The sequence below is a fragment of the Paroedura picta genome, chromosome 17 (genome assembly GCF_049243985.1).
Source record: "Paroedura picta isolate Pp20150507F chromosome 17, Ppicta_v3.0, whole genome shotgun sequence".
NCBI classification, from domain to species: Eukaryota; Metazoa; Chordata; class Lepidosauria; order Squamata; family Gekkonidae; genus Paroedura; species Paroedura picta.
The window spans coordinates 23,088,959-23,113,949 of NC_135385.1; the positions used below are offsets into that span (position 1 = coordinate 23,088,959).

General features: G+C 54.3%; 1 protein-coding gene across 3 annotated transcripts; it reads right to left on the reverse strand.

Moving 5' to 3' along the window:
• Positions 1 to 64: 64 nt before the first annotated feature.
• Positions 65 to 23,910, reverse strand: WDR90 (WD repeat domain 90). 3 transcript variants are annotated; one of them, XM_077316470.1, is made up of 43 exons: positions 23,772 to 23,910; positions 23,135 to 23,226; positions 21,923 to 22,099; positions 21,399 to 21,537; positions 20,732 to 20,902; positions 20,161 to 20,284; positions 19,648 to 19,715; positions 19,246 to 19,355; positions 18,946 to 19,146; positions 18,459 to 18,518; positions 18,106 to 18,174; positions 17,484 to 17,594; positions 16,595 to 16,740; positions 16,426 to 16,483; positions 15,606 to 15,724; positions 15,155 to 15,316; positions 14,737 to 14,867; positions 14,075 to 14,191; positions 13,303 to 13,538; positions 12,470 to 12,609; positions 11,914 to 12,044; positions 11,474 to 11,604; positions 10,855 to 11,016; positions 10,595 to 10,723; positions 10,311 to 10,444; positions 9,396 to 9,463; positions 9,134 to 9,265; positions 8,627 to 8,800; positions 7,814 to 7,905; positions 7,464 to 7,566; positions 7,136 to 7,257; positions 6,231 to 6,390; positions 5,503 to 5,693; positions 5,197 to 5,365; positions 4,723 to 4,834; positions 4,331 to 4,502; positions 3,961 to 4,083; positions 3,437 to 3,617; positions 2,917 to 3,047; positions 2,647 to 2,790; positions 2,166 to 2,285; positions 1,885 to 1,969; positions 65 to 1,358 (listed from the first exon to the last, which is right to left on the reverse strand). In XM_077316470.1, the coding sequence occupies exons 1-43, from the start codon at positions 23,779 to 23,781 to the stop codon at positions 1,099 to 1,101; spliced, it is 5,667 nt and encodes a 1,888-aa protein (XP_077172585.1). In that variant the 5' UTR covers positions 23,782 to 23,910; the 3' UTR covers positions 65 to 1,098. The 3 variants fall into 3 exon arrangements, with proteins under 3 accessions (XP_077172585.1, XP_077172586.1, XP_077172587.1); XM_077316471.1 differs by lacking the exon at positions 23,135 to 23,226 and having other exon boundaries at positions 23,772 to 23,866; XM_077316472.1 differs by lacking the exons at positions 65 to 1,358; positions 1,885 to 1,969; positions 2,166 to 2,285; ... (1 more) ...; positions 2,917 to 3,047; positions 3,437 to 3,617 and having other exon boundaries at positions 4,389 to 4,502.
• Between the last annotated feature and the right edge of the window lie 1,081 nt (positions 23,911 to 24,991).

Here is a 24,991-nt window from a genome sequence, read left to right on the forward strand (position 1 = left end):
CTTGCGTGAATACCGTAAAGGGCGTCCTTAATTTCCGCAGAGCTCTGAATGAAAAATTCACAGGTTCACAATACAAAAGAACACCCATTTATTAGGCATCTACTTTCACACAAGCAGAGTGGCGTCTGCATTTGCTGTAAAAAAAAACCCACACACAAGTAAACAAAATATAATTGTGTATTATTGATATTATATTAACTGTCCCCCCCTTCTCCAAAAAGAAACTAGAGTTTGATGATCAACTCTGTTCTAAAATCTTAAACGGGGACTGTGTTTGCAAATACAGAGTAGAAAAATATTTCCGTTTCTTCGTTGACAATTAAAAGCGCTCTTGGTATAAAAATAACAGTTAAAAACCCAACAACCACTGGAGGGCAAAAATGTATCCACAATCTACTCTCCTTCCATCTGGTTATCTTACAACTGCTGGCTTTGTGTGTGTGTGTTTTTTTTGGGAGGGGGGGGAGTTCTTTGTCATTGCTGGTTTCGAAGGGGTTTTTTGTGAGTTTATATAACTTACTGCCACGGCTGAGAAAACACAGCCATTCGGAGACAACAGAGTGGGCCTCCTTTTGGCCTTGCTCAGCAATGACGGGGCGTCTCACTCAGACGCAACTGCAAAATCAAAAACTTAGTGGTGGCCGAGGATGAGCAAAGAAAGAGGAATCTGTTTTTTTAAGGGGGGGATATATATTAATGCCCCCCCCCGCCCCCGATGCCAGCAATCCAGCCTCTGAAGCCGACAAATACGCAGTTGGAGAAACTGCACCACCCCTAACTTTTCAGGGAGGAGGAAGAGTTCAGTTAAGTGTCCTTTGTTTTTGCCCTTGAATCCGACTCTGTACAGATGGGAACATCTTGAGTCAAAGCCAAGGTTCTGGGGAAATGGACAGCCTCTCCGGCCCCTCAAGCAAGGAAGGGTCATGACTCAGAGAAATCCGGAGACAGGGAGAGCGCCGGACGTCTCCCTCCTTCCCCCAACCCCAATTCACATTTCGTCTCTTTACGTGCTGGCCACGAGCCGTGCTGCGTGCCTCTCCTGCCTCAGGCGTCCACAAGCGGGATGCCAAGTTGCAAGCGCCTCCCCGCTGCCCCCTCTCAGTCACTGGGCCCCCCTGCTGGCATCGTGCAGGCTGGCTGCTGGCTCCCAGTCCCGCGAGCTCGGAGCACGGCGGCCGAGGCCAGAGGCGTGAGCACGGCCACCGACTTCCCGACTTCCCACACCAGGATCTCGTTATAGGAGGCGGTGAAGAGACGGTTCCCCGAGGGGGTGAACCTGCAGAGGCAGATGGCGGCGTCGTGCCCCCAGTGGTCCTGCTCGGTCTTTGCAGTGTGGTCGATCAGCCTCACGACCCGCTCTGTGGGAGAAGCAAAAGGTGACGTTAAGACGAGATTCATTTAGGCAGGGCGACCCTAAGCTGCGACGGTGGGGGAAGCATGCGGAAGGCACAGAAGCCAGAGTGCTGAGAACAGCAGGTTGGGATGACTCATTGGAGGGGGGGGATTTTTGGAGGTCTTCAGGTTGGACCCCTTTGACTAGTAGGGGGATGGGTTGGTAGGGAGACCAGCCCCCCTGTGTAGTGTTTGCTTTGCTCCTGCAAAAAAGAACACACAACAGGTATGGGAACTTGATTAATTAATGAATTAATTTTTGCATTTGTATGCTGCCTTTCCCCGAGGGCTCAGGATGGCTCCAAAAATTAGGGTCTTTCAAATTCCTTAGAATTCAGGTTTTCTCTCCAGCTGCCCTCGCAGTCTGATGCCCCTGCGCTCTCTGCTGGAGAAACGAGGCACAACGGCTGGTTTCTCCGGCTCACGCGTGCTTTTCAGAACTTAGTTCAGGCTACAGGAAAACTGTGGACATCCCGATATCGGCATACCTACCACTGAAGCCAACCGCCATGAGGCACGCAGCAGGAGACAAGCTCAACGACGTGGCAAAGGAAGGCAAGGGGATCTTTTCGATTACCTGCGCACGAGGAAAGAAGAGAGAAGAGCCGGGCTTTGGTACCCTGCTTTTTACTACCCGAAGGAGTCTCAAAGCGGCCGGAGCCATCCTGGGAGGGCGGTATAGAAATTTAATTTGTGAATTCTAGTTTGTTTGGCGTCTTGCCTGAGGAACCACGCAAGACCCCTGAGAAGCTCTCGAGGAAAGGGAGAGGCACCTGCTTCTGCGGAAGACTGTAGAAAAGGATTTCCTTCTGCAGCCCGAAGCCCGAATAAACGACAGTGCTCTTGTCCCAGGGGCAGAAGGCGGCCAGGCTAGGAGGGAGAGGGTGCGGCACCTGGGAGAGAAAAGGCAAAAAGGAATTGTTGCTAGCGGTGGCGCATGCACCCGTGCGAAGGCAGTTCTCAATCCCCGTCCCCTCCTCTCCCCACCACAGGCACCCTAGTGAGGCTGGTGAGCCTGAGAGCTCTGAGAGAAGGGCTCCACGGGAACAGCTCTAAGAGAACCATGACTGGCCCAGTGTCATGTGGAGGAGCAGGGCATCAAATCCGGTCCTCCAGATTAGAGTCCTACATTCTTCCACCACTGCACCACGTTGGCTTCACTTACCCTCTTCAGGGCTGGACCCCAAAATAAGACCCATAACGACACCCCCGTGAGCGAAAAGGGGAGACTCCAAGCCCGAAGGGGGCTCTCACCTCAGGACCGGCGGGAGCCGGAAAGCTCAGCCAATCAAGGAGCTCGCACCTGTCCTTCATCCAGTCCGAGACCCAGATGCTCACGCGACGGTCAGCGCTGGCGGCCAGCCAAAGGTCGCTGCCGTCTACCCCGAGTTCGGCGTGCTGGAGGGAAACACCAAGCCAGAATGACGCAGGGGCTCTGGGCAGAAAACTCCTCCCACGTGCAAGTGGAGGCCGCTGCTGAAATTTCGTTCCCTCGCTGGGGGCTCGAGGAAGAGGCCACCTCACCTGCTTCCTTGTGCCGTCGATGACGTTTATGGGGGACGATCGATGGTCGGTCAGGACACGGATGGTCATGCCTGTTCGCGGGCTGCTGACCGCCACCAGCCCGTCCTTGTCGCCGGACAAGATGATCTCTCCTAGAGGTGGACGGAGACAGCTAAAAGCTCCATTGGAGACAGACGGACACCCCACTCCAAAGTCTCCCTGCTCCACCCATCCAGTGGAAGAGTTGCTTTTGCACCCCCATTTTTCACTGGTTGAAGGAGTCTCCAAGCGGCTTGCCATCACCTTCCCTTCCTCTCCCCACAACAGACACCCTGGTTGGGTAAGTGGGGCTGAGAGAGCCCTGAGAGAACTGCACTGTGAGCTCAGGGCTGTGACTAGCTCAAGGTAACCAAGCCATCCGGGTGGAGGAGTAGGGAATCAAACCCGATTCTATGGATTAAAAACTGCCTCTCCTACCCGGAAGGAGACACTGAAGGTATGGATGCACCGTGATTGACCCGCCAAGGCCTCGAGCTCTTACCGTCTGCGGAGTAGCCGAGGGCCGTCACGGCGACTGAGTGGGGGTGCATCTTCAGCTCCATCTCCGTCCGGGAGATGCTGAACACCCGGAGCGTGCCGTCGCTGTAGCCGGCCACGACATGCTGTCCTTCTGCCCCGCTGAGGGAAATGGGCACCGGGCTCCAGGCCAGGCACAAGCAACTCTGGGGGGTGTGGGGAGGAGAGAAGGAAGGCGTCGGGAAGGCTGGAGAAGAGCGCTTGGAAAGGGGGCAGGAGGAGGAAGGAACAGGGGCCGGTTTCCTCTCTCCTGGCCTCTTTAAGGGAGGGAGCGTGGAAGCCCAAAAGCCGACAGAGGTGCATTTAGCGTAGATTATTTGAAAAACATCACAAAGTTCCTAAGCTCCTCCAGTCTCCTGATTGGCTCTTTTGGAGCATCCCCCAGCCCAGACCAGACCTTCCTCATGGCACATGGCCCCTGGATGAAAGGCTGCCTAAGGAACAACCTATCACCTGCGGCGATGGGGAAAAGCACTGCTCCAGCCGTACCTGGTTGAGGACTTGAAACTGCACCACCAGCTCCAGGCTGGCCAGAGACCACACCCGCACGCTCCCGTCTTCCCCACACGTCGCGCAGTGAGACTCGTCGGGGCTGAAGGCCACCTCGCTCACCTGCGGAGGCAGACAGGAGGCATGATGGGAAGTGGGGGCAGAGGTCTTCCACCCCAAGGGGCCACAGGCCAGGGGGGAGCATTTCTTTTGCAAGCAGACGCCCCCCAGTTCAGTCCCGGGCATCTCCCGTTAAAAGGCCCAGGCAGCGGAGAAGCCAGGGGTTAAAACGGGTCCTGAGCTGGGGGAATCTGAAGGCCTTTGCTTGTTTTCAACCCACGCAGCAGAGAAACCCTTCCGAGCCCGGCACCTTATTCTTGTGGCCGCTGATCAGGCGGATGCTGGTGTTCTCCGTCCAGTTGACGTACCACAGCGTCCCCGCCGTGGTGCCCACGATGCCCATGTCCAGGCCGTCGTCAAAGGTGGCGCTGACGATGGTCCCGTCAAGGGTCATCTCTTGCTCCAAGCGGACCGAGCTGGATCTACGGCCCAGAAAGAAAGCCGTGCACTAATCTTCTCTGTCCTGGCTGCGGAGACCGGCCACACGGGACGCCCTCAAGAACTCTGATCCTTGCTTTCTGCATTTTGCTCAGCCTGACGGGGCCTGACACGCACTTTGAAAGAACAAACCACACGGATGCGGTCTGAGGCTGCCTGTGCCGTATCCACAGGATAACCGTCAAAATGGTTCGTTATACTGACCTGGCCCCGGAGCCTCTGACCCTCAGCTCCTGAACCGCCTCGACTGACCAGAGCCGGATCCGCTTGGCATTGCTGCCGCTGACCAGCCGGTTCCCATGAGACTGCAGGACGCCTGGGAGAAGAATGCATTCCCTCCCGTTAACACCAAGACTTCCTCTTTCTATGTACTGCAGTCAGGGAGAACTTTGGGTGGACTGATTCTTTCTTTCTTTAATTTACTTGATTTATACCCTGGCCTCTCTCCTCAGTGGGGACCCAAAGGGACTGCCATCTTTCCCCACTGTACCCTCACAACGACCCTGCGAGGTAGGTCTGGCAGCGAGGACGTGACCGAACCAAGGTCACCCGGCAAGCTTCCATCTCAGAGTGGGGATTCGAAAGTCCCAACCACTCAACCTCCCAGCAGGGGGGTGGACCGAGGTGCTTCTCCTTTTCTTCCACCCGCCCAGGGGGTTCTGCGTCACGAGCACTCACCAATCTCCCCCTCGTCGGCCTCCCAGGTCATGAAGCAGCGGTTGGTTTCTGTGTCCCAGGCACAGATCTGTCCGGAGCTGGTTCCGCTGTACAGAAGGCAGCCGCTGCTGTAGCAGAGCGAGGTCAGCTCCACCGGCCCGACAGCGTTGGGGACGGGGACTCTGTGAACCTGAGGCGGGAAGGAAAGAGGCGTCACGGGGCACGGCCACCCGAAGCTGCATCGCCCCCTCCCCCGTGTCCTCCTGGGCTCTGGGTGCTACCTGCTCGGAGAGTGCAAGGCATCAGAAACCTGACGCAGAGGAGTACCTTCAGACTGATGTCAGTTCCCTGCTGTTCCATCAGCCAGAAGGTCATGGCTGCTTTCCCCACACAGGCAAGGTGCCCTGCCAGCAGAGGGCTGAAGGCTACTTCGTGGACAGGCTCAGAGAAGCAGGTGGATGTCAGCAGCTCGTAGGTGTGGGCATTCCAGAGGGCCATGACCCTGTCCGCGTAGTCCCCTGGGGGACGGAGAACAATCCGGTTGGGGACAGCTTTTGGAAAGGCGCATGGAACGTTCTGAAGATCCACTGCCCCACTCAAAGCAACTTCCAATCAACATGGGAAACTGTTTGTGTAATACAAATCCAGCCACCCCAGTCCCTGGTGGAGATATATGCAATGAACAACAAAAAAGGGACCAAAGCCCACCCTGGAAAAATGAGTAAGGAGCCCCAGGGTTGAGCAACAATATACAGTAAAACTGAAATGCAAATACTTATTGGGTGTACACTAAAATTAAAAACGATTAAGACTTAAGAATCCAAGTGATCAAATAAAATGAGACCTGCTTGGCGGCATTTGAGTCATAAAATGCGACACTCCCAATAATATATAGTAATAATTCCAGGTGTGGAGCTCCCAATACAAGACCGAAATGGCGGCTACCCCAGCAGAGAAGGACGGCCCACTGCAGGGAAGGAATCTGGTCGAGGCCAGCGGGGTCTGGCACCGACCCACCAAGATTCAGCCCGCCCGGCCCTGCCGGCTGAACCCACCGAGCGTGACGAGGAACCGGTCGTCCCGGGAGTACGCCATGGCCTGCACTTGGGTCTTATGCTGGAACAGAACTTTCCGGCAGGCCCCGCTCTGCACGTCCCAGACGCGGATCTGGCAGCGTGAGTCTCCCAGGCTGCATCCTGAGGCGGAAGCGACAATCTGCGGGGGAGAGTTTGCGGTCACCGGTCGGGGCTCAGCAAGAAAGGGAAATGTGGTTCGTTAAGCGTCTGCCTTGGCGCTGAAATTGGAAGACGTATGACTAGGCGTCTAGACACACAGGCCTTTTGCTTGGTGTAGTGGTTGAGAACAGTGGCCCTTAATCCGGGAAGCTGGGTTCGATTCCCTGCTCCTCCACATGCAGCCAGCTGGGTGACCTTGGGCTTGTCACAGTTCTTAGGGCTGTTCCCACACAGCAGTTCTGCCAGAGCTCTCTCAGCCCCACCTACTTCACAGGGTGTTTGTTGTGGGGAGAGGAAGGGAAGGTGATTGTCAGCCGCATTGAGACTCCTTTGGTCAGTAAAAAGGGGGATGTAAAAAACAACTCTTCTTGTTTATAGAAACTATGTTGAAGCTGGTCTGCAGTAGAGAGATGGAGATTTTCGGGAGTTATGAGATCCTGAGATTCAAAACATGTCCCCCCGCCTCTGAAAAAAATCTCATTGGTCTCGGTTCCCAATCTAGCCATTCGAGAAAGATGATCCAGAAACAAATATTTGTCTATGAGGTACCACTCAGCCAGGTCATCCAGCACCTGCCGTGGCAGATTCAAACCCAAGCCTCCTGGATTCTAATCCGACCCCTGAACCCAGATCCCACTGTACAATATACAAACACGACGTGATGCAACCAAAACGTAACCCAACCAGGATTCCGACCTTCGCCCACGGAGAACAGAAAGAGGTACCTGAGCGTCGTGGCTGACGGCTAACGTTGAAACCTCCTCAGGATGTCCGAGCCAGTGCTGCTGAGAGCCGGAGTGAAGGTCTTCCACGATGACCATGCTGCCACAGCTGTAGGCAAAGAGGCCTTCGAGAGAGACGGAGGGGGGAAAGAAGAGACGGTCACAGCTGGTGTCAAGGATCCCCTGCCCGCATGCATCCTTCGCAACAGGAACTGTGCTGGTGGGCACTGTGGTGAGACCCCTACCCTCATGTGTTTGCGATCCAGCCACCAGCCAGTGAGACTGAATAACGGACAGATTGCGGGGGGAAATTCCCAAAGGCAGATCTTACCTGTGTCTGGGTTCCAGACCATATTTCCCCGGCCGTTCCCGTTGTAGCCAATGGCTGCTTTCAGTTTCAGGCCCTCGGCCTTGGCCGGAGGAAGGGAAAAGGCCTGGGAAAAGACAAACCAATTTGGCATCAGCAGGAATCACGGAGAACTTTCCAGGCATGGTGACGACCAAGCGTGGGGAGGAGAATCACGCGACAGCCCTTAGTTTGTGGGTGGAGTTTAGCACTCCCTTGCCTTCCTCAGAAAACGTCGTCCCAAAGCTCCCTCTATCTGCAGCCTGTGAAATGCCTTCGTTTGCGGGATTCCCCTCTCCCTACCTCCTTTGCAGGGGGTCAAGCTGAATTCTTACCTTGGAGGAGGACACCGACGTCTTGAAACGAGGTGCAAAATGCCTGTAACAGTCTGGGCGGGCGTTGTCTCCCTTGGCTTCCTTCCGACATTCTGGAGAAAAAGAACAAAAACATCTGGCGTGCGTGTACATCACGGCCCAGGCGCGAACTGGTCCTTAGCCAGCTGGAGGGTGCCCCCTGCCCTGGGTGAAGAATCCAGGAGGCTATCTAGCCTACCCTGCCCAAGGCGGATAAACCAAAAGCCCCCTTCTTTGCTTGAGGAGAGTCAAAAGCTCTCAAATATATTGGCCCAGTGGCGGAGCCTCTGCTTGGCATGCAGAAGGTCCCAGGTTCGATCCCCAGCCCCTCCTGTTGAGGGCCTCGCAGTAATGTGAAAGACCTCTTCTTGAGAGCAGACCATACTGACGGATGGAATTCAATCATGTGTTTATGTCAGGCTTCAGGTGAGCAGCCAGGCAGGCAGATTAGAAAAGAGTCAGAGTCCAGGACTAACAAAATCGGTGCCAGGGGTTGCGCTTTCCTGAGGGACTGCTCATTTCACAAACGCTCAACCCCTGGCACAATGTTTGTTAGTCGTCATGGTGCTGCTGCTACTCCTGCATCCAAACACAGCCATCTTGATCTGTCACCGTGGAAGGCACCCCATTTAGCCGTACAGGATGGCAATCTGTCAATCTTAAGAGATGATAGCTGGACGCAGGTTCTAGATGTATCTGTAGTAGGGAGCAGGGCCTCCCCTAAAACTCCTCCCCTGCCATACATTTTGGTGGCCTTCAAGGTGCTCCTTGAAGCCTCAGGAGGTGTCAACCTACCGTCTCCTGCGTGATTACGGGGCTGTGGAGCTGGTTGAACAACAGCAGGCTTCTCCATCACAGGCTCTTCTTCTGCAGCACGAAGGGAGGGGGCCTTGGTCCCGTTCGCCGCCCTGCCGAAGTCTCCGTTGAGACACGCGTCTTCCGTCTCCTCCTCGGATTCTGAGAAAGTATCTGAAGGGGAGGAGGACAATTGGCTGGACAGAACAGCATCCGTGTCAGCACGCTGCACCTGCTGGAGTCGATCGGAGCCCCCCAGAGTAGCTTTTATAAGATCTATAAGACGCGAACAATTCCATTCGATTATTTTTAAAGGATCCACAGCTCTCCCACCGCGTTTGGGATTTGGACTCGGCACCAGCAATTAGGGCAAGGGCAAGACGAGAGAATGGGGAAAGTATTTGTCCCACCAGCTGGAAAGGGAGCCTATTGTGCCTCTACCTGCACTGAGAAGGGCAGCGGGCAGCAGGGCTCTGGCGAGATATTTATTGGGCTGGTCTTACTCACCCCCACGGACCATCTGCTGGATAGAGCTGAGGTCCAGACATGGCGGGGAGATCACGGTCGGCAGAGGGGCCTGCTTGCGAGGGGTGTCGCTGGCCCCGGTGGTCAAATCCTCTACCTCTTCCAGACTCGCTTCTGGGAGGAGAAAGACAGGGAAAGAACAAATTGCACCCGGATTTCCAGTGCCCTGGGATGCAGAACTGTTCCTTAGGTGGAGCCTGTGGATGGAACGGGGCCTCTTCCTAAACGACAGAGGCAAGCTTACCGACTCCCGGAGAATCGAAGGTCTCGATGACCGACGAATGGATTCTGGAACTGTGGCTGAGTCTAGAGCTGAGAGGACAGGAAGGAAATCAAACAAGCACATGAGTTGCCAATCTCCAGCTATTGAATTACAGCCCCTCTCCTGTCCATAGAGATCGGTTCTCCGGGAGAAAGTGGGGAGAGGCTTTGGTGGCATATCAGCCCTACTACACTCCCTCCCTCCCCAATCTCTGGCCCTAAATCTCCAGGAATTCCCCAACCCAGAGCTGGCAACCCAACACACACCCCAGCCAGGGGAACAGATCAAGGGGGGCTGTTAAGTCAGCCTGTAGCAGCAGAGAAAAGCCAGAACCCTGGAACACCATAAAGGCTAACAAAATTCGTGGGAGGGAAGGAACTCGTAGGAGTCATGTCTCACGGCTTCCGCTAGAAGTCCATCTGTCCAGTACCAACATGCCAAATGACAACAGCAGGATGAGGTGTGATATGCAGAGGGGTAGTGAGCGTGGAGATAACAGCATGGGTAATCAGGAAACCTAGATCTGGATTCAGTCCAGGAAGACGCATTGTCTTGCACTTCATTATGCATCCACCTGGGCTGAATCGAGACCTAGGTTTCCTGTCTCGTTACTAATGCTGATTTCTCCACTCCTAGTACCCCTCTGCATATCACAGCTCATCCAGTCACATCCTCTATTGTCATTTGGCCTCTCAAATCACTCCGCTCTCCAAGCTAGGACAGATGGACTCACATTCTACCTGAATCTGAAGAATAGAGTAGTGACTCCTGAATGCTCAACCCCAGCCTCAAATTCCATTAGTCTCTAAAGCTGCCCCTGGGCTTTTGCTCTCTTCTACTGCCGGGAGAAGGGAGACGCCACCCCCAAGGCAAATTAAGGGTGGAAGGAATTCTTACTCCTCCTTGGAGGGCTCCTTGATAGACACTCCGAGGAAGTCCCAGAGGAAGATGGCATCTCCAACGCTGATGACCTGCCTTTGATCAGGGGTGAATCCCACCTGCTGCACCGGCTCCGAATGGCCAATGAACACCTGAGAGGCAGAAAAGCCAGGTCTTTCCCTCCTCTCAGAAGGAGGTGTCTCCTGACCGAAGCTAAGCTGAGGCAGCCATTATGCGGCCAGCTCCGCCTCCTATCAGAATTACAAAAGGGCTTGCGGATTTCTCCCTTTTGGGGACAGTACCTGGGAGCTGATGTCGAACCGCATGCCGTAATCCCACACCTTGATCACCCTGTCGCCGGCGGTGAGGAGGTAACGGGAGTCCGGGCTCAAGGCCAAGGAAGAGCAAGGCTGCTTGTGCACCTGGGAGACCTGCGGCCAAAAGGAACCCAATCACAGATCCCGCTCCATTTCTCACCGGGGGGGCGGGGGGAGGGAAGGGAAGAATGACACCCTTTCAAACCACAAGCAAGAACCAGAGAAGTAGCGCTGTGGACACTCACCGCTCTGAGCAGGCGTCCGGACTTCACGTCCAGCACGAGGAGCTTCTGGGAGGAAGTGGTCACCAGCAGGTGGCCGAGAGAGGACGGGGCGAATCGGAGCCGCACGGCCGCATCCAGGGAGGGGCTCTCCAGATCTAGGATGCTGACGTCGATCCTGAGCAGCTGCCAGGCAGAAACGGGGGAAGGAGAGAAAACTTATTAAGTGTCAGCTTGCTTCTGGCATTAACAAGGCGATAGGGACTATGGAAAGCTCTGGAAGAGGGGGGTATGAGGGGGGGTCTCAAAAACAGGCGAGAGGCTGCAGTTGCGCAGTAGCTATGAGGACAAGTTGTGCCCGGGAGGTCCCTGGTTCAAATCCCCCCAGGTTACCCCAGACAAGCCTGTGTCCCTTGCTCAGACAACTAAATGAGATACGGAGATTGAATTTCCCCCCTCTCTGCTAGCAATGCTTCTAAAAATCTGCACTGCCAAAGAAATCTCCAGTGGCCAATCAGAAGCCCGGCTCGGCAAAAGCCGCACTTGGCCACGCCCACTTCTTACAAATACTTGCTGGGCACCAACCATGAAACAAGACCAACTCTCTCACACTGGCAGCGGGACGTGTGCGAAAGGCAAGTACCTCGTCCAGGGAATGGGCGTCCATGAGCGTCACGACGTGCTTCGAAGGCCCCACAAAGGCCAAGAGGCGTCCGTTGGCACTGACTGACAAGGCGTCAGGACCGTGGTCTGCATCTTGCGACACCACGTTGGCTGAACGCCGGGGAGGCCGACCGTTGGAGAAGGGAAGGAAGAAGCCGGAGGTAAGAGTTCTGCCCAGGCCGTGCCTGAAGTCACACGACTCGGCTGGAGTTCACAGAAACATCCAGAGAAAAAGAGGCAGGAGGGCTGGAACACTGGCATTACAACAGCACCTTTCGCAGGTGAAGACCGACATAGACCCTCTGGGATCCAGAGCTTGACTGCCTCTGAACATGGAGGTTCCCCTCTGCCACCGTTAACCATTGACAGACCGGTCCTGGGAGATGATGAGAGGATTGTCTTGGGGGCGCAAGACCTTACCCAGGACTCTGACAATGTGGCTTTTCTGGATAGCACAGTTGTAGAGAGTCAGGGTGCCGTGACTGCAGGCGCTGTACATAGAATTGCCATCCGGGGAAAAGACCAGGCCGGTGATGGAACCTCGGTGCTGCCTGTAGGGGGGCAAAAGAAGAAGGGCACACAAGGATAAAACGGAGAAATCTAAACATCAGGCTGCAATCTGAACAATGCAATGTTTGTTTACTTGCAGCCTCGGAAAGAATCAGTTTTAAAAAGCTAGATCCCCAACACAAAGAACTAGATGTCTAGAAGAAGGATTTCACCTAGGCTTCTCCCTGACATGCTAGATTTCTAGAAGTGCAAAAAACGTGGTGCAGGAATCTGAACAGAGAGGGCAGAGCTTTTGAAAGCCCAGCCTCTAGTAACAGGAAAATCTACTCAACCGATTCCCATCTCAACTGCGTTCCTTTCAGCTCCCACTCGGGACCGGATTCTGTTTCAAGTCGGTGTGACCCGAATTCGTGCTCTCCTGCAGGTAAAAACCTCGGGACACAAAACTTCCCGGATGCGGACGTACTTGTGTTCTTCGAGGAGCTTCGAGGCAGCCAGGCTGACGGTCCGCACCACGCCCGTATCGAAACCACAAGCGAAGATGGGCTGCGAGGGGTGGAAAGACACAGCGCACGGGGTCTCCTCCGAGGCAGAGAATTCGTACAGCTGCGAGGGGACAGACGCGTGCCCTGATCAGACGCCAGTGGCACAGCAAGCAAGCGGCCCACAGGTCACTCGGGCGAGCCTTGGGAGAACCGAAAACACATTCATCTGTGCCAAGTGATTTATGGGAATTCAAATGCCGGCTGGGATGAGAAGGCCGAGCCAGCCGGAAGAGGTCGATATTTGAATGCTTCCAAGCAATTAAGCATTTTTAGGGGATCGTTTACTTTTAGCCAGCGAATCAATTTCCTTATCGGTCAAACTGACCTCGGCATATTACCCGAAATCCCAATACGGTTGTCTGTCGGGTGTTTTTAACTCATGTATTTCATGAGCAAAGCCCACCCTTCAGTGTTGGGGAGGGAATGAGCCTCTTTGCTGAAGCCATGCGAGCCTGTCTTGATCGGTTTTTTTAAAAATCAGAGCCATTGGCCTTTAAAATGCCACAAATCTGTCTTCACTTCGTATTACAGAAAGATACCCAAATCAGCACAGCTGCAAGTCTGCCCTTCTGATAAGCTGGGGCAGCCATTCTGTGACTGGCCCGCCTCCTGTGGCCAGCAGTCATTTTAGGGCTGTGCTCACATCGCTGTAGCAGAATTCCAGAAGAGCCTGCAGGCTCCAAAAGTCTGGGGAACCCGAATTAACTTGCCAGAGCCAATGAGCCCTGGGTGAACCCAAGCGGAACCACGTCACCTGCTGCATCGTCTCCAGGTTCCAGACGCGGATGGTGTTATCCTGAGACACGGTGGCCAATTCCTGCTGGAGCCCTTCCACCGAAAACGCCAGAACGGAATCCGTGTGGGAGCGCATGACGGTGCAGTAGTCCCGGGACCGCACGTCCAGGCAGCCCACGCTCCCAGACGCCGTCGTGCACAAAACCTTCAGGCTACCCGGACCGATGCTGACGGACGTCACCGGATTGTCATGCTCTGGGGAGGGGGGGAGGGTGGGGACAAAGACGCAGGCGGGTTGCTGTGCTTGGGTCTGAAGTGACGTTTTGAGAATTAAGGTTTACAGATTCGCGTAGCTCATGGCAGGTGGCTCTTCCCAGATAGGTCAGATCACACAAGGAGGTCCCCAGACGAACCAGGAAAATACACTTGCACTTCCGCGTAACTCACTGAGTCTTTTGTGCAGTCCCACAGGGGGAATAAACCACAGACACGGCCATGGAAGCAGGTTGTAACTGTTGCTCATTGGGTGTCCTGTGCCCATGGGAGATGTGCGTACTCAGCCTGGCTGCAGGCCTATCCATGCGCGTTCCCATGTGGGACTGCACAGAAGACACGGCAATGAATATATATGGTCAAGCCTCCGGGGTTGAATTCAGCAAATGAATAATGATTGGGGGAGGGCATGCAAAAGGCTAGAAGACAAGCCCCCTTTTATTATACGGAACTCGGCCTGGGAGGCATGACTGAATACGCACACGGCCCTAGGAGAGCAAGCCTTTAGATCCTCATACCTGCTTCCAGGAAGACCTCGGAGAAGTCCAGAGGCCACAAGCGCAGGTAGCCATCTTCGGAGGCCGTAGCACAGAAGCTTGACGAGAGACAGATACTGTTGAGTGCTATCCCAGGGCCTGAAAGAACAAGGAGCCAAAATGCACTGAAAAGGAAGAAATGGCAGGGGAGACGGCGCTGGGAAAGGCAGGGCCTCTTTTGGAGCGGCCCCTGGGCTGCAGAACGCCCTCCCCATGAAAGCCTGCCTTGATCATAAGAGCATCAGGAGATCCCTGCTGGATCAGACCAGTGGTCCATCTGCTTCACACAGCAGCCAGCCAGTTCCTCTAGAGTAGGGGTAGTCATGCTGTGGTCCTCCAGATGTCCATGGACTACCATTCCCATGAGCCCGTGCCAGCGATTGCTGGCAGGGGCTCATGGGAATGGTAATCCATGAATATCTGGAGGACCACAGGTTGACTACCCCTGCTCTAGAGGGCCAAAAACAGGGCGGGCCGGCTTCTCCCTCAGGTGTTCAGGTGCCAAAAGGAGTGCCGTCCCATAAAACAGGTAGGAGGGTCCGAATTTTTAACAGAAAGGAGTCGGTGGGATGCAAAGATTTCAATAAGCGATCCTGATTCTACTCTGCACAAGGCAGCCTTCCTGCCGCGTCTGTCTCCCGCACCTGAGTTGAAGGTCTGCTTCTCCCGTCGGTGGGAGTGTGGCGTGCACGCTGGCAGCAGGCGCCGGGCGTTCCTGACGGCCACGTTCTTGTAATCGATTTCCAAAACGTGCCCGCTCCTGCTGCAGACGAACCTGAGAAGGGGACGGGGCCGCCGGTCAGCCGTGGCCATGCGTCATTACAGGATGCCCAGGGCCGACACTGAAGCGGGAGAAGTCGGGGGTTCGTGGGCAGAGGGGTCAGCCAAGGCTGGAGACTGCGGTCTGTTTGGGATGTCCTTATAGTTTTTGATCCTGCTCTTCCTCCTACCCACCACACTCTCACAATCCCAACGACCCCACAGGCTTAAGAAGCTTGGGACGCCCTGCCCTAAAGAATCAGTCAATAACTCAAGGGGGGGGGAGGGAAATCAGCTCCTTACAGGGTCCGGTCCTCCGGCTCACGCTCAGCCGAGTGGCCTGCCTCGAAGTCCAGGTCTGTGAACTCCAGAGAGCGATACTCGCCTAAGTTGACCGGGCAGGAGCGCAGGGCTCCGCTCCGGACCCGCCACAGCCTCACGTTGTCTCTGCCACAGGACACCATCCTGTCGGGAGGAAAGGGGAAGGTCAGGACGGGCAGGGATGTTCTGGGGGTTTTTGCTGGGGAGTCGCAGCTGACGTACGGCTACCACGAGGGGTTTCTTTCTAGGCAAGTGAGACCAGCCAAGGTGGTTTGCCGCTGCCTGGCTAGTCCAGATCGCAACACAAGGGCAGAAATCAAGACACGGATCTCAGCCAGACTTAAAAATAAGCTCCACGTTCCCTGGTGAAAGTGGGGCCCTTGCTGTCCCTGCTGCAGACCTAGAACCGTGGGAACCGTGGGATCCGCTTTACCTGGTATCGTCGAAAAAGACAATCTTCAAGGCCTGGATGTCCACATCCGTGTGAGCCTTGGCCAGCAGCTCCACCTCCCCACCACGGGCCACCTGGGCCGTGTTCCAAACCACCACCATCTGCAGGGAGGGGAGGAGGCATCAGGACGGAAGGGCACAGAGGAGCACGGAGGCTTTGGACATGGGAGGCAGAAGATGAAATCCCTCCACGAAGGGGCTGCTGCTGCCACCGTGTCCTCTGCACGCTATCGTTTATTTGCTGCGTTTGTACCTAGCAGTTCTCCCCAATGGGGACCGAGGGCGGCTTAGTTCACTCTCCTCTATTTCATCCTCACAACAACCCTGCAAGGGAGGCCAGGGGGAGAGGGGGACAGACCCACGTAAACTTCCATGGCAGAGCAAGGATTTGAACCAGGGTGTCCCAGATCTTAATCTCTCGCCCCTACACTGCCCTGCCTCTCATTGGTGGGAGGGAAATGACTTTTAGAGTCCACGCTCAAGATTTCTTTAGCCAGCTATGAGGACAGCAGATACATTTTTAGCAAGAAGCACATCCAAAGGGGAGGGGGGCTTTGTATAATTATATAAGGCCTTGTATCAATTCTTCTTCTCAGCCGAACTAGAACATGCATCAAACTGGCTTCAGGGGGCTAGCCTGCAGTAGAAGAGCGAGATTTGAATCCAGTACTGCCTGAGAGTCCAACAAGATTTCCAAGGTATAAAGCCTTTGAGCACCACAGGTCCCTTTGTCAGCTGCAAGGGAGACCAGAAGAGGGCATCTCTGACTTGGCCCGAAAGGGAAAAAGTGTGGAGGGACTTACCGTTTTCCCATGACTGTCTTTTCCGGTGCCGCACAGGATGTTTCCGTTGTAGGAAAAACTGCGGGAGGACAAACGCCCGGGTTGAAAAGTCAGTGCGCCTTCCCTTTTACTTTTCACACGCCTCTGTTAACCCCCGGCTCCCCCTCTGTGATGGCGCTCTTGTACCCACCTGAGGCACGAGACGGCCTGCATGCCCGTTTTGAACAGGGACAGGCATTCTGTCGTTGCAAAGTCCCAGATGCGCATCATGCTCAGGTGTCCAACTTGGGCAGACGCCAGCAGCGTGCGGTTGCCGTTAAAGGCCAGTGCTGCCACCTGCAGGGAGGAGAAATCATCACACCCTTACGGAAATGCTGTTTTTAAAGTGGAGAACGCTGTGCCCACATCATGGGAAAGAATCACTCGCTCCTGTTTATTTATTTTATACCTTATAGCCTGCCTTTCTTCCCAGGGTGGACCCCAAAGCAGCTTATATAATTTGCCCAGTCCATTTTAGTCTCACAACATCCCTACGAGGTAGGTTAGGCTGAGAGTGTGTGATTGGCCCCAGTTTTCTACCAGAATCTAGATCCCAATCCATACCTGCTACACTGTGCTGTCTCTTTTCCTAAAGCACTGCCCAGGCATGCCTGATCTAGTCAGGCCTCAGAAGACAAGCACGCCTTGGTTAGCAGGTGGATGGTTGTGACTTTATTGAAGCAATAACAGGAGTGACCCTCCCAAACCATCTGCATATAACGCTTAACAGAGAATATTCAGAGCATTTCACCTTAATAGTCATTGGCTCCAGAGTCCTGTAAGGTGGGCAATATTCCCATGCCCCTATGGGGGAGAGGAAGCTCAACAGAGCTCACCCAAGGCCTTTGAGTGAATTCACGGAGGAGGCGACATTCGAACTGGGACCTTTGAAACAACTACCGGGTAACTTCGAAGCAACGTCACTCATCATGCTAGGAAAGCCTGAGAATACATCTTTTCCCCTCCTATGAGATGCAGGCTCTCGCTTTGAACGGGATTGACGGGATCCAAAAGAACGTCCACAAAGGCACCGACGTTACCTTATCTGTGTGGCCGGCGAAGAACCACTGTCGGCCAGAGTCCAGAGCGACCGCCACAATGAGGGCGTGGCAGGGGTAGACCACCACGGCCCCATTGGCAGCCCAGAGAGCCTGGATGACAGGAGAGGTTCATTTAGTCCGTTTTTAATGACAGCTCTGCAGGAACACCAGAACAGCACCCAGGATTCCAAAGGAGGCCGTGGCACAGATCTGCCGAGGGGCTTTCGAGTAGCGTCCTTTTCATTTTCAACCCCTTTTCCAGCAACCCCCAGTACAGGGCTTGCCTCTCTTCACCGCTGGCTTGATAACAATGCAATCGGGAGCAGGGGGTGGGATATGAAACCCCAAGAAGTCATTTTGTCCTCAGAGAAGCTGAGTGGGTTGTAAAAGGAAGCCTTATACATGTCCCGCCACTTCCCCAGGCCAGCTTGACCCTCCCACCCCAGTCTGGGGGCAAGGATGACCCACTGCAACCTTGGATGCACCTGGCCAGCTTAGAGAGACGGCACTGAGCCAAGTGCAAATACACAAACACACAAATATCCCATTTCAGCTTGCGCCATTCAAGGTCCTAGCATGGGGGGGGGGGGGAGAAGTGGACACGGAGGCCGAAAATACTGACCCATCTGGTGTTGCAGCCTCCAAACCCGATCACCTTCTTCAGCCTCAGGATCGGGTCCGGAAGGAGCCTCTGGAAGGCAAAGATCACTCGGATCAGCGTGCATCAAACGGGTCGTTCCCCGAGGAGAGGCTAGTCTTGTAGCTTCGACTAGACCCAAGTCCTCACATGACTTGCCTGGCAGGGAGGGACACGCTAACGGCCATGAGAATCCAGACATTAAAGGGAGAGTGATGTGAAGAGGAATTCCTGCCTCGGTAATGTTCTCATCGCATCCTTCGTATTTCCCCCTGATATGTTTTAATCTGGCAGACTGCTGCTGTTTTCTAGCAGGAGAACAAGACCCGTTTGCTCACCGTGCAGCGAGAATTCCTGGCGGAGATCACTTTTGGTCCGGGAATTTTGGCGGAGGTGTCCTAGAGAGACGGAGATTTTACACTCAGATTCTGCCCGAAAGGCACGAGAGCCTAGAATGCTGTTGCTGGTCAGTGCAGACGAGAGGAACATCCCAGCTCCGCGGCAAGCTGGATTTTCGGAGGTCTACATCAACGGATAGCAAGCCAGCCATTCTTATTTCCTGTGTCACCTGCTTTAGAGCTTTGTGCCGTACCTAATACACTGGCTAAATTAATGTTTCCAAATGCCTTTCTAATAAATGAATTATTTGCACGCTCTTGCCTTGGGGACCCACGGGGTTCAGGCTGGTGGCGCGGGGGTGACGTGAGAGTTTTGAAAAACTGACCTAGGACCCCACAACCTCCTCGAGGACTAGTGGGCTGCCTGCTCTCCCCTCTCCCCTGCTTCTTTCCATCGCGGGCGAGGGAACGTGGCTCTTCCACCCACCTCGTCAGAATCAACGCTGACCGTGTGGATGGTGATGTCCCCATTCCTGTGGGCGTACACGTGAATGCCGCCGTCGTCCGCCAGAGATTCCAAGGGCAGATGGGAGTCGCTTCCGGCTCGGTCCTTTGCCTGCAGAGGTTCAGAGGTCGCCAGCTTCACCCTGGGGATGTCCTTGGTTAGGAGCGGAGACCGACGAGGCATCTGGCAGAGAAATAAGCCTTAGGAGCAGAGACCCAAACGGCAGATTTCTGTGCATGGTGCTGCCAAGGGAAGGTCATAGCAGCAGGGGGAGATTTTCACCTCCTTGGGACTGGTGATTTGTTGGATGAGAGAGACTCGGTCCCGGACAGGCTTGCTCAGAGTTACTTGCTTGGGAAGGCAGTTGATTGGACCGTCTTGAACGGGAGCATCTGAAAGGCCAGAGGGAAACAGGCTTCAGGTCCTAAAAATCGAGTCGACCCGAGGTTCATCTACTCCAACAGCCTGCACAAGGCAGGAATTTCACAGCCACCTCCCCACCACTTCCCTGGAGTCCTGCTCGTGACCAAAAGAGATCCCTGGCTAGAAATCATCAACTTGTAGGATATCAGAGTTCACCAAAGCTGTGTACGGAGTTGCTAATTCCTGGGCAAACAGACCGGGCTCAAGACTGAACCAGGATGAATAAACTTGGGGGCAACACTCGCAGTCCATTCGCCTTACCTGCAGCCGGCTTCAAGGTGCCTTTCTGAATAGAGTCAAATGGCATCTTGGATCCATCGGAAGGAAACCTGAATAAAGCGGCCAAAAGAGAGGATGGTTTGCAACAAAGCAGCACGGAGATAACGGCCGAGCAAGGTTGTGTTTTGCTGTGCTGCCCGAGATGCAAGGTTTTTGCCTGTCAGGGCTGAAAGGATGAGATCCTTAAGAGGAGGAAATTTCTGTGAGCTGCAATCGATGGACAAGTGGGGAGAACCACAAAAACCACGAGAAGCTGTGCCAACTGGGTACCCCAAGCTCAAGAAGGAGGTTTGTGGGGACCCTTTCGCTCAGCCGTTAGTTCTCAAAGGCCCAAATATCACACCCACAACCAGGAGACCTTCTGCAGCTCAATACTCAAATGCTCAAACACAGGCCATGCAGCCATTTACACAAGAGACAGGTCAACATTTTTTTTTTTTTTTAAGAACCAAACGGAAGAAAGACGGGGCAGGACCCGAACGGAGCACAGCGTGCCTAATGTAATCGTAGAGGTCGTGCCAATCTTCGCCCTTCGGCACGGGGAAGGCCATTTCTCGAGGGACCGGGGAGAAGCCGCTCAAGGCCAGCTTGGCGTGCTGAGCTTCGGAGAAGGACACGCCTGAAAAGAAAGCAAGCAGAAGCCCACGTGAGGGAGAAGTCCGATGCGTCTCCACAGGAAGAACTTTGAGAAGAATGACAGCCGCTCCCACCCGTTTCTGGCTCTCAGCTTCCCCACCCACTCCCGCGTTTGACAGAAAATCAAGTCCATTTTGTAAAAAGTGACGATCTAGTTATCGCATGTGAGAAAGAGAGTGAAGGGGGACGCAGGAGTTAAGTTCTTTCAAGAGGGGTGGTTTTGCAATGGAAGAACGTGAGAAAGGGCCATCCTGTCTGACAGTCTGTGTCACAAAGTGGGCAAAACCCAGGGGCCATCCAGAGGTCCACCAGAGGGGCCAGAACTATAGAAGCCTTCCTGCTGTCCCCTCTCCCCAAACACAAGGAATGCAGAGCACCCAGACAGAGAGTGCCGGATGCCACGGTTACATAGAGCCTCCCAGCCCCTCACCTGGGTTGAAGAGTATGTTGCTGGTGAACAGGTTTTTCACCAGGAGGTTGGAGCAGAGCTTGACGCTCTTCAAGTGGCTGTAGCGTCGGTTCAGGTACAGGGAAAGGACGTGGCGAAGATCGAGGGTCAGGAAAGTCCAGCGCACGTTGGCCGGGGCCAGGCCCACCAGCTCTGTGGGTCAGAAAGCACCAACTTGAACAGGGCGACACTCAACACGCATATACCTTCTACGGCCAGGCAGTCCTGGATTCAAATCTCATCTCAACAACACATTCCTTAAGCAGCTTTTAGGGGCACATGATTTTCCAGACGCAGTCTCATATGTACAGAATCAGACTATCACAGGGGTCCCCAACAGGGTGCCCAGTGGGCACCCTACACACACGCTGACACCTTTTCCAGGCGCAAATGGTTTTAGAAAGAGGGTTTTCACCCAGCCAAACTACTAATCTGCTTAACCACTGGAAATCTGGTTGGCTCTGCAGATTTAAATTCTTTTTGCTTTGGCAGGAACTCACAAGACCTTCACCCCGCATAGTTCCCTCCACCAGAGAAGCCGTCCACAGCCCGACCCCACAGCCTGGTTGTCTCCAGGAACTCTAATTTCAGCCACCAGCTCCGCTGCAGGAACCCAGACCGGACTGGTTTGGCACTGCTGTGCTCTTACCTCGCTTGGCCGCCTTGGCTGTGATTTCGTGGACAGACCCTTTGGCCGCCCCACAGATGTAGGGGAACTGGAGCCACGTGGCCGTTGCCTTGAACTCCTTGAAGAGGTTGGAGAAGGAGATGCGCACCACCTGGCTGTCCTGCCAAGCCGAAAAAGGACACAACCACCTCAACAGGGGGCAGGTCTCTTGTCACATCCCCCCCCCCAACACACACACATTGAGCTTATGCTAAACACAAGAACCCACAACTGGAAGGGGTTTGTTGGCAACCCTCACCTGAGACACCTTCCCTCCTCAGCCAGGATTAAAACTTGCATTTTAAAGTAACAAAAGCAGCAACCCAACTAAAGCCAAATTCCGCATCCCATCCTGTGTTCTGTGCTGACGCAGAATCACAAAAAACGCACCGCTCCTTTTAGCTTTCCACTTGAAGGTTGAGCAAGGAGGCGTGAGATCCCACCTCACCCTGCAGCTCATGTGACCACGCCAGCCCCCAGTGGGAAGGGAAGAAGCCTTCACCCACCTCCGTGGTGACATCCAGGTGCACCACAAAATATTTGGTAGGCATGGGCTTGAAAAGGAGGTAGAGGTAGCAGCCGGTGAGGCCAAGGGACTGGGTGCTGGTCTTGGGAAGCTGGAGGTAGTTGCCGGCGGGAACCGAACCACTGATGCGATACACCGTCCCTTTTAGAGTCTTGTCCTGTACAAGAACAGAGAACAGAGAGGGAGAGCTGTGAATACAACCACAGGAGATGGAAGACGGAGAGGAAATGGCGCCTGCCATTTGGGGAGGGAGCAAAAAACTCACCTTTTATTCTACCAGAAGTGTTTGAAGATGGTAGCCCACTTCCTCAACTTTGCACAAAAGCAAGTATCATAATAGTTATTATTTCATCTTTGCAACAACCCCGTGATGTAAGCTCGGCCAAGATACAGTAACCGGCCCAGAGTTTTGTGGCTGGGCAGCAATTGTGCATGGGACGGAGAAGGTAGAGAAAGAAGTCCTTTTCTCCCTTTCTCTCAATGAAACGAATGAGCACGAGGCTTAGAAAAGATAAAAGGAAATGCCTCTTCAGCTAAGGAGTAGGTCCAACATGATTTCTCTTATGTTCTTATGCTGATGCATAACCAAGGTCTACATTCCAACCCTGCCCTGGGAGCACAGACTACGTGAGGCCAGGGAAACAAAACTTGATTCCAGCAGCACCTTAAAGGCTCTACTGGAATCAAATTGTTGTTGTGCTGCTTCAGACCAACACAGGAAAGGGAAGTTGATGGTTACTGTTTACTGCTGAAAAAAAGAAACAATGAAGTGAAACTGACGGAGTGCCAGTCCACATGGCAATTTCAATAAGAGGCGTGGGAAGGCAGAAAGATACATGTGTGTTGCGGCTATGCAGACTGACTGCAAACTGTTGTGCCAAGAGAGGAAGTCCTCGAAAGCCAATGATAAAAATAAAATAAACAAACACTCAGAAGTTCCAATATACATTCTCTTAAGGAAACACGGGTCACATTTCAGTGGAGCCTTAGCTGTGGGCCGTTTTTAATGGGGTGCCAGAATGTAAAGAGATGCATGAACTTGATTTTTCTATCTATGTGCCACCCTTCCCTTGGCTGCTCAGGGTGGTTCACACTAAGCCGCCAGAAAGGCTCAGCCGGCCGGGAAGACCCCAAAAGACTTGCGAGAAAGTTTTTGCGATAACCGCTGAACTCCAGGCGTCCTCGGCCCTACCATGACGGTCGTCACGTCGCCTTCCTTGGTGGACCTTTTCCATTCCTCCACTTTAAAGTGCTTGAAGACGTTCAGGAAAGGGTGCTGCCACACTGCAAGGGAGAGTAGGGGCAGGGCAGTTAAACACCGGCAGCTTTAACGCCACTCCTGCAAATGAGGTGGTGCCTCCTTCCAGGGAATAGCTGCCTGCGGGTTCCCTAAATTAGTTGCTGGCAAGCGAGGAAGGAGATACGATTGAGCCTCACATGGGGAGAGCTCCAGAAGCCCAACAGGTGCTGCAAAGCATTGCAAAGCTCTTCCCCTGCTGCGTTGCAGCCTGCCGCCCAAGGGCTTAAAAGCTACCCGAGCCTTGCAAAAGCATTGCAAAGCTCTTCCCCTGATGAATTCCAGCCTGCCACACAACGGCTTGAAAGCGACCAGAGCCCTGCATTGAGGGGAGGGGCGGGAACCCCACCGGTGCCACTCCCACCAGCTGACACTACCCCGGGGCGCTTCCCCTGTTGGGCTGCTGCCTGACAGCCCCTCCGGGAGGCCGGTTCGTGATGCCGACGGCGAGAGAGGCAGGGGTGTGTGAGGGGAGGGGGTCCCACGCGGCCCCCCATCCCGCCCGCGGCGGCGCTGCCCCCTCCGCGTCTACCTTTGGCCATGCCGGCGCCTCCTCTGTCTCTTTCGCCTTCCCGCCGCTTCCCTTGAAGAGCCCGCTGGCCATAGAGTCACCTCACACAAGCCGAGGACAGAGCGGCCCCGCCGGCCCATAGACGCGCACGCCAGAGCGGAGCCGCGCGTCCCGGTCTTCCGGCGCCCAGGAAAAGGGCGCTCTGCTCCCCGCTTCTCTATGGTGCGTGTTGTGGCTCAGTCTCCCCTGGGACCCTGCTGGGGCTGGATCCTGGGCACGTTTTGCTCGGGAAGTAAAGCCCCCTCCTCGGGTTGCAAGAGGAGCTTTTTGCCCCTCGGGAAGACTCGCTGTACGTTCTTCTTAATTAGTTCATTCATCCGTTGATTGATTAATATATTTGATTTATAGGCCGCCTCCCCCCAATGATGGGCTCGGGGCGGTTGACACTTTTGAATTAAATGATGTGCACTTAATGCATTTTGCAGAGATGGAAGGCTGCTGGAGGGGGGGGGTGCAGGGCCTTGCCTTCCTCAGCCCCCCCCCCCTCCCAGTGCAAAAAGTTGGGTTAAAACTGGCTGTTGTCCCTGGCTGTCAGTGATGGGTAATGGTGGTGCTTGAGCCTGGTTCAGTGTCTCTGAACAATGGGGTCTGCACATGGAAGGTCACCAACTTTGGTCTTAAAGGTGCCACTGGATTCAAACTTCCTTCTTTTCCTAGACCAACATGGCCCCCCATTAAAAAAAATAATCTCCCCTTAGCTTTTCCTTATCAGCCACATAATTGCGGCAAGACTGTTGAACACGGCTGGATCTGTATCCCCCCCCCTCTCCTGCCCTATCTTACAAGATTTATTTGTCGCACGGCATGTGCATAACATAGCCAAATCACAGGACCAAATGCCAGAACGTAACCGTTTTCCTGGCCTGGTGAGTAGGAGCTACCCCCCCCCTCCAGTTCATACCCATGTTTTTAGTTGAGGACATGGACTTCCATTTGGGAGGGAAGTTTAGTTCCCACGGCAAAAATGCATGGCATTGTTTGACAGCCATCAGCGACAAGCACCCGCGATCATTCAGCTTTCCTGGCAGCTAAAGGGATCTTTTTACAAAATACATACGTAGCCGTTAAAGGCCTGCAGTTTTTCAAATTCCTTTGTGGGGCGAGGTGGAAAGAGCAAAAGCAGAGCCTCTCTGCTAACAGAGAAAGGCGAGAGCTCTAGAAGCCCCGTGCTGAGACATCAC